This window comes from Haliotis rubra, unplaced genomic scaffold (assembly GCF_003918875.1).
Source record: "Haliotis rubra isolate DU_JTF1 unplaced genomic scaffold, ASM391887v1 Scf997, whole genome shotgun sequence".
NCBI lineage: Eukaryota > Metazoa > Mollusca > Gastropoda > Lepetellida > Haliotidae > Haliotis > Haliotis rubra.
The window spans coordinates 161948-176296 of NW_025767742.1; the positions used below are offsets into that span (position 1 = coordinate 161948).

General features: G+C 39.5%; 1 protein-coding gene across 1 annotated transcript; it reads left to right on the forward strand.

The window, feature by feature from the left end:
* Positions 1 to 4690: 4690 nt before the first annotated feature.
* Positions 4691 to 9468, forward strand: LOC124265814 (cytochrome P450 3A11-like). The gene is made up of 7 exons (XM_046700648.1): positions 4691 to 4941; positions 5219 to 5579; positions 5757 to 5994; positions 6162 to 6289; positions 6461 to 6703; positions 7035 to 7123; positions 8576 to 9468. The coding sequence occupies exons 1-7, from the start codon at positions 4889 to 4891 to the stop codon at positions 8982 to 8984; spliced, it is 1521 nt and encodes a 506-aa protein (XP_046556604.1). The 5' UTR covers positions 4691 to 4888; the 3' UTR covers positions 8985 to 9468.
* Positions 9469 to 14349: the final 4881 nt, after the last annotated feature.

Genomic DNA, 14349 nt, shown 5'->3' on the forward strand with positions numbered 1-14349 from the left:
CGCTGATTCACACACACAAGTGTCTATAAACTACCCTTGAACTGACACAGACGACAAAACAAAAGGACAAAAAGAGTTACAGTAAAAGATAACATATATAAAGATGTGTCACTAAAGAAGATCAAAGACGAGAATGACCACATAGTGAAACAATTAAGATACACAGAAAAATACTGTAGACCCTAGTATGCACACTGTCGGCACCACTGTCGGCACTGTGGTAAATACACACTTTATCAATAGTTGTACCACTGTCAGTATTACGCTAGCCACACACTGTAACAATAGCTGTACCACTGTCAGTATTACGATAGTTACACAATTCCTCAATAGTTGTACCACTGTCAGTATTGCGATAGTTACACAATTCCTCAATAGTTGTACCACTATCAGTATTGCGATAGTTACACATTCCTCAATAGTTGTACCACTGTCAGTATTGCGATAGTTACACAATTCCTCAATAGTTGTACCACTATCAGTATTGCGACAGTTACACAATTCCACTATAGTTGTACCACTGTCAGTATTGCGATAGTTACACCATTCCTCAATAGTTGTACCACTATCAGTATTGCGACAGTTACACCATTCCTCAATAGTTGTACCACTGTCAGTATTGCGATAGTTACACCATTCCTCTATAGTTGTACCACTGTCATTCCTCGATAGTTACACCATTCCACTAGTTGTAGTACTATCAGTATTTGTGCCACTATCAACAGTAAAACCATTCCTCAATAGTTGTACCACTATCAGTATTGCGACAGTTACACCATTCCTCAATAGTTGTACCACTATTTAGTATTGCGACAGTTACACCATTCCTCAATAGTCGTACCACTGTCAGTATTGCGATAGTTACACCATTCCTCAATAGTTGTACCACTATCAGTATTGTGACAGTTACACCATTCCTCAATAGTTGTACCACTGTCAGTATTGCGACAGTTACACCATTCCTCAATAGTTGTACCACTGTCAGTATTGCGACAGTTACACCATTCCTCAATAGTTGTACCACTGTCAGTATTGCGATAGTTACACCATTCCTCACTAATTGTACCACTATCAGTATTGCGACAGTTTCACAATTCCTCAATAGTTGTATCACTATCAGTATTGCGACAGTTACACCATTCCTCAATAGTTGTACCACTGTCAGTATTGCGATAGTTACACCATTCCTCAATAGTTATACCACTGTCAGTATTGCGATAGTTACACCATTCTTCAATAGTTGTACCACTGTTTAGTATTGCGACAGTTACACAATTCCTCAATAGTTGTACCACTATCAGTATTACGACAGTTACACAATTCCTCAATAGTTGTATGTCAGTTTGCGACAGTTACCACCTCAATCCAGTATATTGCGATAGTTACACAATTCCTCAATAGTTGTACCACTGTCGGTATAGTTACACCATTCCTCAATGCGTGATAAATTACCACCATTCCTCAATAGTTGCCCGCTATACCACTGTCAGTATTGCGATAGTTACACCATTCCTCAATAGTTGTACCACTATCAGTATTGCGATAGTTACACAATTCCTCAATAGTTGTACCACTGTCAGTATTGCGACAGTTACACAATTCGACTATAGTTATACCACTGTCAGTATTGCGATAGTTACACCATTCCTCAATAGTTGTACCACTGTCAGTATTGCGACAGTTACACAATTCCTCAATAGTTATACCACTGTCAGTATTGCGATAGTTACACAATTCCTCACTAATTGTACCACTATCACTATTGCGACAGTTTCACAATTCCTCAATAGTTGTATCACTATCAGTATTGCGACAGTTACACCATTCCTCTATAGTTATACCACTGTCAGTATTGCGATAGTTACACCATTCCTCAATAGTTATACCACTGTCAGTATTGCGACAGTTACACAATTCGACTATAGTTATACCACTGTCAGTATTGCGATAGTTACACCATTCCTCAATAGTTATACCACTGTCAGTATTGCGACAGTTACACAATTCCTCAATAGTTATACCACTGTCAGTATTGCGATAGTTACACCATTCCTCACTAATTGTACCACTATCAGTATTGCGACAGTTTCACAATTCCTCAATAGTTGTATCACTGTCAGTATTGCGACAGTTACACCATTCCTCTATAGTTATACCACTGTCAGTATTGCGACAGTTACACCATTCCTCAATAGTTATACCACTGTCAGTATTGCGATAGTTACACCATTCCTCAATAGTTATACCACTGTCAGTATTGCGACAGTTACACCATTCCTCAATAGTTGTACCACTGTCAGTATTGCGACAGTTACACCATTCCTCAATAGTTGTACCACTGTCAGTATTGCGACAGTTACACAATTCGACTATAGTTATACCACTGTCAGTATTGCGATAGTTACACCATTCCTCAATAGTTGTACCACTGTCAGTATTGCGACAGTTACATTCTGTATCAGTAGTTGTACCACTATCAGGACTGTGTAAAGCACACTACATCACTAATTGTACCACTGTCATTAGTGTGATCAAGAACAGAGAACCACAGAGACCACAGGAATAAGGTTTTTTTTATGTCAGTTTATACTTTCCTAAGGATATCAAATTACCACTGTTGTCTTCTCTATTCCTGTCTGAACGTTAAAGTTCTATACGCTACTTAATCTTCACTAACAGTTCAATATTCAAGAAACAAGGGCGAGATATCTGAATGACTCTATTCAGCACAGTTGACATGTCAAAGTGTAAGTTTAATCTCCTCAGTTAATGCTATACAGAAGTAGGAGTACATGTAGAGAGACTACGTAAGAATATTTAACTATATGAGCAATCACCTGATCACCTTTGTAGTACAAGTAAGCGGCATCGAGTTCACATATGGATACATCTGATAAATTCCATACAAAAGGTTTGTTTCCTTCTTAACTGAAAGGGGCGGTAGGGTAGCCTAGTGGTTAAAGAGTCCACTCGTCACACCGAAGACCCGGATTCGATTCCCCACATGGGTACAATGTGTGAAGCCAATTTCTGGTGTCCCCCGCCGTCATATTGCTGGAATATTGCTAAAAGCGGCGTAAAACTATACTCACTCACACACTCACTCTTAACTGAAACAAGTATACTTGTTTCCAAAAGGGTCCTTTCTTCTTTAACATATCTGCATTCATCAAGGTGTACTATTGTTTGAAATAAAGGTCTCTTCAACACGTACATTATTTCGTAACATGCATCTAAATGTACAGGATGGTATCGCCGATGGCTTTGCACATTTGCTTGTTGAAAGCGTAACGTATACTAGGTAGATAAAACTGTTAGATAGAACGGTATAACTGTAACTCATTTACATTGTAGCAGTCTCATGCATAATTAATTTCTAACTCATTATAATCAATTCTAATCCTTGGACACACAAGGACAGGTGTAATAGATTGACGATGACGTACATTGTCGAAGATACAGGTTTAATCTAGATTTAAGTACACCTGAATATAAACTTCACAATGGGTTTTTATTGCCCGAGTTGGACTATAAAATATTTAAGGCCGGCAATATGTATTTAATACAGTTCAATTTATTTCAATAACTCTGTGACACACTTATTAGAATGAGTTCAATATCACGCACATAATTATGCATATGACATCGAGGAATCATTGTAGAGCATTGTCTGCACTGCTATTATTTGATAGCTGTTTGCGTCATACTCTGAATACAAAGCTACTGCTAGTCCAAGCTAATAGTGAGGGGGCGTGTGGGCGTGTGGGCGTGTACACATTTCCATACATGACAGTTTTACAAAAACATCAATATACTGCAATTGATCCAATTCCGGTCTTCATTATTGTATCTTTCAATATCTCAAACATTAAAAGGCGTTACCAGTGCACGTTAATGTTTACCAACAATCATATAAAAAACAAATCACAAAAAAATACAAACATTTAATTAAGTAATTAAATTTAAGACATGTGTGTCATAAAGTTCGATGTAAACAAATAAGGCGAGATAGAATACAATGTGGTGAGAAAGGGATCGGACACGAATATGCTTGAAAAACTTAACGTAAATGATTGTCTCCAGTGTCATATAGACTCGGACTCTGTTTACATCTTCAAATAATCTAATGATTATTCTTAGGGGGAAGCAATATTTTTATAGGAGGTAACTTAGATCGTTGGGAAAAATATATATCTAATGTTCTGTATTTTTTGTAACATATATAAGGTTATATAAGTGTAGCCAAGAAGCCTGAGTGAACGCAAGACCCGGGCTATTTTGTTCTCGATAAGATACCAGGGATTGAGAATTGTCGCCCACACTTATTGCTTGATTTGCCCCTAGCGGGGTTACCGTGATCTAGGAAACTTGTATATACACAATTTACCTGTCTTGAACAGAGTGGCTTGAGTGGTATGTTTTCACGTTTAGGTCTCTTGTCATAAGTGCCTCTTCAGACACAACTGACACACAAACACTTTTGTTACAACGTTGTTAGTACTCACATAATTTTACCGATTTACTTAATTATCGATTAAAATATAAAACTTTTCCATAAATAGACCATTGAGGCTGTATTTAGCGCTACCCTACTTCTGATAGAACAGATATAAGCTGGTATTATCTGAATCGATAACAAAGGGTTCGTCGTAAATATTCTTGGTTTGAGGGTGTCTAATTTTGTCTGAAGCTTACCAGTTTTAGGACAATATCTTATCATTGTGATAACCGAGGCCTCTCCAGTAGAGAGCAAACCTAAGAATAGGCATTTAGACTCCTCCCTCTTCCTGTATTCACACTAGGGAAAGGATACGGGGACAGTATATAAGGCCCAGCATCCCCGGATCTCGCCACACGACAACCTGTGTTCTACCAGACGTTATACAAGATGCTCATTGAGATAGTACTCACCCTTGTGGTCCTCCTTGCTGGATTCCTCTGGTAAGCCAAACGTCTCTTGTAACATAGTTATAGATGGTATATGTATGATGACATATTCCCAGTTGTCTTAGTCTATTTGTATTTTAGCAGAAATGATATATTTATTATTTTATGAGAACATATTTTTATAATCAATATGGATGTACGAAGCGTGTGAGAAATAATAATCATAAGAGCTAAGATTGTTTTGAAATTCATTTCAGTTTAGTTTGTAACTCTCTATTTTTAAATCTGATATTTAAATCTGAAATATAATCATGATCTTCTTTTTCTGAAGGCATCTGAAGCGCCATTTCAGCGTGTTCAAGCGTCTAGGAATCCCTGGGCCGGAACCTTCAATCATCTCTGGCAATCTGATGGAAATCATGAAGAAAGGCCAGTTTCAAGCAACCGTTGACTGGAGTAAGAAATACGGACGAATCTTTGGTTACTTTGAGGGCTACACTCCTGTCATGTCCGTTAGTGACCCTGACCTTCTCAAACAAATTCTGGTGAAGGATTTCAAGAACTTTCAATGCCGTAAACAATTCCCCCTGGCACCCCGGAAGAGTCTTGGGCTGTTCCTGGAGAACGGTCAGCAATGGAAACGGAGTAGGAACCTGTTGACACCTGCATTCAGCTCTGGGAAAATGAAGCAGGTGAGCATGATAGATTTCATCGTAATGCAAAACGTTTAAAACATTTTATGATATATGTTCATACAAATGTTGTTAAATTCGCATAGTGAAGAACATATGAACATGAACATGATCTTTATTAAAAAACTAATGTATACAGCTAAATTCTTATTCTCATCTCTGTTCTGTTTGCTACAGATGTTTTCAATCATAACGGACACTGCTGACATTCTGATTGACAACTTGGAAAAGAAGGCAGCATCCGGGGACTCCTTTGATATCTACAGTACCTTCCAATGTCTGACCCTTGACGTCATCGGCAGGTGCGCTTTCGGCCTCCGCACAGATGCCCAGACCGACCCCAACGACCCTTTCCTCAACAACATCAGGACTTTGTTCAACACTCTGTCCAAGACTCTCATCCTCCCCTTAGTCAGTAAGTACTCCACTAGTTAAGTTTTGAGTATCTTCCTAATGACAAAAGAGAACACTATTCTAAATTTAATATAAATATAGTTAAAATATAATATTATTGGTTTTATAAATTGTGAAATACGGTGCATTCCAAACCATGTACTTAACCTTGTGTTTTGTGTCTTGCAGTGTTTCTTCCTTTCCTCTCTTACGTGGTGTTCTTCCTCAAGAACCTCGTGGTCATCTTTGGTATGAATCCCGTAGTCTGGCTGCGCGAGCAGATGAAGGAAGTCATAACCATCAGAAAAGAAATGGGGGTACGTCTTCATGAAACTAATCTCACACCCCAACATCTTTCGGATGATACTACCAAAGGATGTATCCAAACACTGACGTCACTAGTAATTCCAGTAAGCAATGCATCATACCAATGATCACTGAATGTTAATCTGGCCACATTAATATATCTAAATGTCTTATTTTTTCAGGAAAACAGTAGCATAGTGGACCTGGTCCAGATGATGTTGTTTCCCGAGAAGGCCCGAGGTAACGAGAAGGATCCCCTGAAGAAGGCAATGACTGACAGAGAGGTGGTGGCGCAGAGTATGACCTTCCTTCTGGCGGGATACGAAACCACCAGCACAGTATTGGCTTTCTTCAGTCACATACTCGCTGTACACCCGGACGTGCATAAGAAACTCACCTCAGAGATCGAAAAGAAAGTGGGACAGGTAGGCTGAGATAATATGTTACACTTGGTTTTAATTATTATGCGAGTGAGTGAAGGTAGTTTCACGCTGCTTTAGTAATATTCTATTGGTCACCAGAAATTGAAATCTCACATTGTCTCCATGTGGGGAGTCGAACTCGGGCATTTGGCTTGACGAGCGAACGCCTTAGCCACTATGCTACCCTATCATTCAAGTGTATTTTGCAATTATTCCGTACTGTCTTGTTCTTAGCTGAATACACGAAAATTAAAAAGTAATTTCTAATCGTTAGGTGTTGTGCTAAATATTCGGGTGTTACAGTGTGTTATAGTTTGTATCTCATTCATTTCAGCGTGACATCACATATGACTCCGTTCAGAACCTGAATTACTTCGATAAGGTGTTCGATGAAGTCTGTCGCCTCTACCCAACTGCCTCATTGTAAGTACAGCACATCATATGGCGTACCATATACTCTTAAAAAAGGGGAACTATCATTTCCAAAAATGAAAGAGACAGTATGTTTCTGGCCGAAAGGGATGAGATGCGAATTTTCAATGTTAGCTTTTTTGAATAATAGTGCCTAATACCGCAATGATTTATCTAACATCTGTTCCCTCTTCGTGGAATATATGCATCCCAACACGTTCGTCATGCTTGTGGTTTCTTGGTACCTGTTCTATAGTCTGCTAATCAAAGGTTCTGAAACACTGATCGTTTTGGACACTGCATACTTCTAAAACGCTAACAATGATTGAAATCTATTTAATCTGAACTGTACGATAAGCAGAATCAATATGATTGACAGAAATAATGGCTTACAGACAATTATCGATCTTCCTTGTAAACGTGTAAACTACGACTGACGCTCTACACACGTGCGCGACACGTGAAAGCTATCGAATACATTTTGGCGTTATGTTTCACAGGCATTAACTTTTTTCGTCAACGCCTATCTAATTGTTCTAATAGGAATTAATTATTCATATTCACTAGAGGTGTCACGATTCGGTTCGGTTCATCGAAATTCGAATCGATAGATGTACGATTCGATCTCGATTTCCAATGCATCCATTTCGATTCGATTCATAAAGTACTTACTTTCTAATACTGAGAGTTTATTTCACCTGAAATCGTAAGAAATTATGTTGAAAATTCGCTGCTACAAGTGTGGCCAGTGAGAGGGTATTCTCCACTGCCGGAGACATTGTAAGTGCCCTGAGGGCATGTCTTTCAAGTGAAAATCCCTTGTACAGAACACGGTCATTCCAAATGACTTACAGTGACATTACAGTCAAATGAACGCTTGACACCAGAGTTCGTGACTGAAACTTAATTTCATGATCACATGTTCAGTGAGTATTTGTTGACAACTTGTCTCTACAGTGTACTAATTGTGCATTGTGCCAATTTTCCAAAGTTTGCCAAATTAAACCGATATTACAACAAACGTGACTTTGTCCTCAGCTTCGGTGAATCGAATTGAAATTAATCGAATCGAACGACTTGAATCGATAATCGTATCGAATCGAAGTGAGACTGAATTGTGACACCCCTAATATTCACGATTTCCTACATTTTTGATAGCATTGTGGGAAAACAAAAGATGTAATATAAGTTATAATTGTGATTAACTTTCTAACATTCACTATGTAATCACACAGTAACGATGTCAGTACGGTTGTGTCATTAAACGTTATTTTCATATTTCGTATTAACGGCTAACAGGCGTGGTATCGAGTAACATGTATATCTACGGACTTAAATGATGACATATTGCCCATACGACTTGGAATACATACCCATTCACTCATAGAGTTATGTATAATTTGAACAAAGAACAGAACGTAGTACTTAATAATCTATTAAATTTATTATCCTGTTTCTTTTCAGGATTGTGACAAGAAGGGCAGCTGAAACGAAAACGTACAATGGCGTCACCATCCCTGCTGGTATGAACATCCATGCCAACGTATGGGCTCTCCACCATGACGAGGAATTCTGGGAAAGTCCGGAAACTTTTGACCCGGAAAGATTCTCCAATGAAAAGAAGAGTGCTGCAGCTGGATATACCTTCCTTCCCTTTGGGGCGGGGCCACGTGCTTGTATTGGAATGAGGTTCGCCATCCTAGAAGCTAAGATTACGATGGCCAAAATATTACAAAAGTTTACCATACAGAAAGCAGAAGACACAAAACTTAACCTTCAGTTAGAAGCCCGGGGTGCCATTGTTCCTAAGGAGGAGGTGAAGGTCAAACTGATGAGGAAGTCATGTGACGCTGGAAACAGAAGACGCGGTTGAGGCTCATGATGATCCTTTAAATGACCAAAGATGTAATGAAAGTCATGCCCACGTGACTTATGCACTAAGCACTCTCAGAGGCCAGTCAGGGAGTCCCATCTGGAAGGCCAGTCTCGACGCCCGTCCAAAGAAGTCCGTCTACAACATCAGCCTTGGAAGGACCGTCCGACCTTGACCTGAGAGGAAACTGAAGTTTCACACCTATAGTGCTAACGCTGCATAAACAAGTAGATCTGCTTTAAACAGATCACGAACATCTGATCAAGACAGAACGTTTTTATGTGCAGCATGTATACATGTTATGTATATATGCAGCTTTATGTAAAGTCTGATCACTGGCAGGTGAAAGTCAGCGGTCAATGATGTGAATGTCATGTGTGTCAGCCAAGAACAGTTCCTACATATACTTAATGCTATACCTCAATGTTTATCTTTTATGTTTGATATTAGCCTCGATAAAATAAATAAATAATTTGTGTGTATAACCTTTAGTCTGTTTGTAATGATAGTCATACTCTGCTACGCGATCTATGAGACATGATATGTCGACAGAACTTGTAGGTTGTTGTATGGGAGAATACGCTATCGATATGTCGGACGAGGCCTTCTTCGTGCCTCGCAGACGCCGAACTTACATTTAGGTGTAGGTGTTATACATCTCATTAAAAAAAGTAACGTATGTGGGAGAATTACAAGCTCTCACTGAGCTCCTTTCATGTGTCTTGACTTGACTAAACCATACCCGACCTAGCGTGTCTTATCCAATTGGTAACCGTCTACGGGTTTACCTCAAATGTGGACTGGTCCCCTGTATCATTTAGTGTCTCATCATCAGCTTCCTCAGACTACAATGTAAAGACAAGTTGTCAACACTAGAAAACAAGAAACAGTATCTGCCATAACAGATTCCATTGGGCGTAAAAAGTGAAATAATGGTAAAAGTATACAAATGGATCACTGAAAATCAGAAAACTGAAAGCCACCGATAGCACCTGCCATTCTCACAATTTGCCAAAAAGGTGTTTTCGTGTTTGTATGTTGCCTAACATCGTACAGGAAAACGTTGTATCTCCAAGGGGCGACAGGCAATTGTCTGGCACAAAGCACACCTCTTCTCGTTCTCACAAAGCATTAATTCATTTGTATTGTGTCGTCTCTCAAATGGATTATTTCCATTCTATATTTGATAAAGTATTTATCATTACCTCATGAGCTGGAGGATGTGCTAGCAGTTCCAGTCCATGAAGCACGACTAATGCAGTGACTCAATCAATAACGCAACTCCTTTATGTCAACGTCGGTAACACCATCATCGACACCATCGACAATATACGACATTGATATCTGCAAATTCAGTCTTCTGCAATATATTCCAAATCAATATTTGAAATCAATAATTATGGATGTAATGTAAACATGACGTATCTTCTGACTGTATACTGTATATATGTTAGCACCGATCTAGCTTGAAGAAACAACAAAGGTATGATATGTATGTACAGAGCATAATCCCCGCAAATTTATCTTTCATTACAATTATCGAGTTTGCCCTTATATACATGTGTAGCGAATGATTTCAGTGGATGTCGGGCATTAGTGAGCACAGTCGACTATATTTGCATTCAGCACCACAAGGCTTCAGAAAATAGTTTGTATGGGACGTAGGTGCAATCGATGGGATACAGCTTAACGTCTTCATGGGTCTATTTATGTCGCCCTCAGCATCCAGAAATAGCCAGCATGCCATACCGTGTGTTCTGTAAAGATCGACTTCAGATGAAAACGTAAGGCATCATTAGTCATATTTGATTATGGTTTATACAGAGGATAAAGTCATTCAGGTGATTGTGCGCCTAACCTACAGGTACCTGCTTGGAAGAAATATGAACTATCTATAAATGCCCATCAGTCTGTCAGATTTTTTTATTTTAGCATTTTCTTTGATGGAATGATAATCTGGAAAAAATTGAACACATCAAACGTTTTACGGATAAAAATGTTTTTCTTATGACGTTTCGGGGCTGTTTTGAGTTAAACAGAATAAAGAATTGGTTATCCATAAAAACTTTAATGTCCAAAATTAGCGGCTACACTCCTCTTGATGGACTGAGAGTGCTTTGTACCGCTCACACTGAACAGTTTGTGAAAACCTAGCCCCAGTTGTGATTTACACTAAACTATTTCATTATCCCGGCATTTATAAATAGATTTATCGCCAAATGATGTCTGTCCATTACAACTATTCTTCACACATGGTTCCGGACGTCGCTTATCTTCAGGACAATGCCCCTATTTCAGGTCATTATCGATCCTCATTCCGCATTAGTTTCCCATCTAAAACATATCACGCGCTCTATTGGGAGCTGTTCCATCAATACTCGAGTGGACACATCATTAATAACATAAACATTACAGCAACACCGCCTAGTCGCCTTACACGGCTTAAGTTGGTGATGGACAATGTTTTGGGTAATGTGATCATGACCAAAGCCCAATGTATTATTTTCTCGTTGTTATTTGTCGCATATATTTCCCGTTGTTCAATTTCCATGCCAATCGGTAAATCGATGACAAATTCATTTTTCGTTTGTGTCGAACCTCGATTAACTGGACGTATTTGAGTAGGTCCTTCAACCTCGACACAACAGTGTAGATTATTACTGGACGTATTTGAGTTGGTCCTTCAACCTCGACACAACAGTGTAGATTATTACTGGACGTATTTGAGTTGGTCCTTCAACCTCGACACAACAGTGTAGATTATTACTGGACGTATTTGAGTTGGTCCTTCAACCTCGACACAACAGTGTAGATTATTACTGGACGTATTTGAGTTGGTCCTTCAACCTCGACACAACAGTGTAGATTATTACTGGACGTATTTGAGTTGGTCCTTCAACCTCGACACAACAGTGTAGATTATTACTGGACGTATTTGAGTTGGTCCTTCAACCTCGACACAACAGTGTAGATTATTACTGGACGTATTTGAGTTGGTCCTTCAACCTCGACACAACAGATTATTACTGTAGATTATCCCTTCAACCTCGACACAACAGTATTATTACTGGACGTATTTGAGTTGGTCCTTCAACCTCGACACAACAGTGTAGATTATTACTGGACGTATTTGAGTTGGTCCTTCAACCTCGACACAACAGTGTAGATTATTACTGGACGTATTTGAGTTGGTCCCTTCAACCTCGACACAACAGTGTAGATTATTACTGGACGTATTTGAGTTGGTCCTTCAACCTCGATTATTACTGGACGTATTTGAGTTGGTCCTTCAACCTCGGAACAGTGTAGATTATTACTGGACGTATTTGAGTTGGTCCTTCAACCTCGACACAACAGTGTAGATTATTACTGGACGTATTTGAGTTGAGTTGGTTCTTCAGCCTCGACACAACAGTGTAGATTATTACTGGACGTATTTGAGTTGGTCCTTCAACCTCGGCACAACAGTGTAGATTATTACTGGACGTATTTGAGTTGGTCCTTCAACCTCGACACAACAGTGTAGATTATTACTGGACGTATTTGAGTTGGTCCCTTCAACCTCGACACAACAGTGTAGATTATTACTGGACGTATTTGAGTTGGTCCCTTCAACCTCGACACAACAGTGTAGATGCGTGTTGGACCTGAAGGAGTTACTGTCACTATTAACAAAGCTTGGATCAGGTCCACAAGGCGATCTTGGATCAGGTCCACAAGGCGATCTTGGATCAGGTCCACAAGGCGATCATGGTGCTGAGACAATTGTAGGCCTATAATGAAGTCTGAACGATACTTTCTGCTATGCTTGTTTTGATGGATGACGCTCTGGTGTGCCTTCAGTCAGCTGGAGCAAGCGAGAAAATGTTTCTGCAACGCTGAAATCAGCAGGAATCTTCTGTATGTCACCGGTGACCCTCCGTATGTTGTTCGGACATCTTCTTATATCAGTTTAACACTTAAATAGAAGACAAAAGCAACCCCAAATTCTACATAAGGTTTACGACTTCCGCAAGACTAGTTCCGATATTGACACCTGGTATAATGGCGTCACGTTTATACTCTTAAACAAAGTCCGGGATAATGAAATATAAATGTCAATTCCAAGTACTACAACCAAGATCAATGCTGACGACACATATGCTGTGCCAAGCGTTCAGGTCTGTAAACACCAAAACACATCCGATAGTTTGACCGTGCAGCACAAAGTAGTGCCACACACATGTGAAGGGGGTCATTCCGTACTTTTTTGAAGGTCAATTGATATGTGTGGGCTATTATTTCCATCTTTCTTATCGATTATGCTAACCGTACAGTTATGATTTATCTGATTTCATTACTACATGTTATTGTCTACTTGTGATTTAGCGGTGGCGTGTCTTAAGCGGGCTATTTACATTGGTAGAAATCAGCGTGTAGCGTTCAGTGTTCCAGTCTGTGATTAGCAGACCTTGGAAGAGGTACCGATAAACCCACAATGTTGACGATTGACTTCGTTCAGGGCGTCCCAGGTCAATAGCAATATTACAGGAACGATTGCTTTGAAACCAGGCTCCACGAAAGCGATGCCAAACTTTCCACAATCCTCTTATCACCATGACGCCCCGTTTAAATCGCCATATTGACAACATACGTAAATGGCGTGCTCAACGTCCAAGGTGGGGTAATCGTCCTGGCCATGTGTCATGTTCTCACATGACTTCCTTGACAGGCGTCGTCTCTCGCTTCAGGGAGCATAGTTAGACACTAAAACCACATATACTAGTTCTGAAACATGATAATGAAATGAGGATAACACAACTCTATTCTACACGTGTTTATTAAAGAATATTTCGTTTCATTGAATGCCATTCTATGCCATTCACAGTGTTTTGTTATTAAAGAATATTTAGAAACAGTTTCATTGAATGCCATTTATATATGCCAGGGTTCACAGTCACGTATTGAAGCCCCGTTAGTTATATGTCTCGCCTCCCGGGCGATTTCATCTATGCCTATATAATTTGCCTCGATAATCCGGAAATTCGGTTTCCGGAACCGGACGGTAAGTAGCTGTCACCAATCAGTAAAATAAACAGTAAATTGCTTCACAGTCCGGACGCTGTAAGTCGTGTTCACGAACCGTAACAACACCTCCCGGCGATATTTACTTAATTAACTGGCCAACTGGGTTGTTGTTTTAATTAGACATAAAAAGCTCCCGACTGAAGATACCGTACCCTTACGCGTGGATGGCAAGTTAGCTGTTTTCTGATTGGTTAATGTACTTTGAGTACCGGTCACGGGACTAAAAGGATTTTGCTTTTACGACAATGCTGCATCATACCTTCGCTAACTTTGCGAAATGTGACCAAATGTCTCATAT

Bases quoted from the DNA above. Each gene is read 5' to 3' on its own strand.
- LOC124265814 (XM_046700648.1), top strand. From the start codon at position 4,889: ATGCTCATTGAGATAGTACTCACCCTTGTGGTCCTCCTTGCTGGATTC. The intron at 4,942-5,218 runs GTAAGCCAAACG...CTTTTTCTGAAG, and splicing joins CTCCTTGCTGGATTCCTCTG to GCATCTGAAGCGCCATTTCA. The intron at 6,290-6,460 runs GTACGTCTTCAT...TTATTTTTTCAG, and splicing joins CCATCAGAAAAGAAATGGGG to GAAAACAGTAGCATAGTGGA.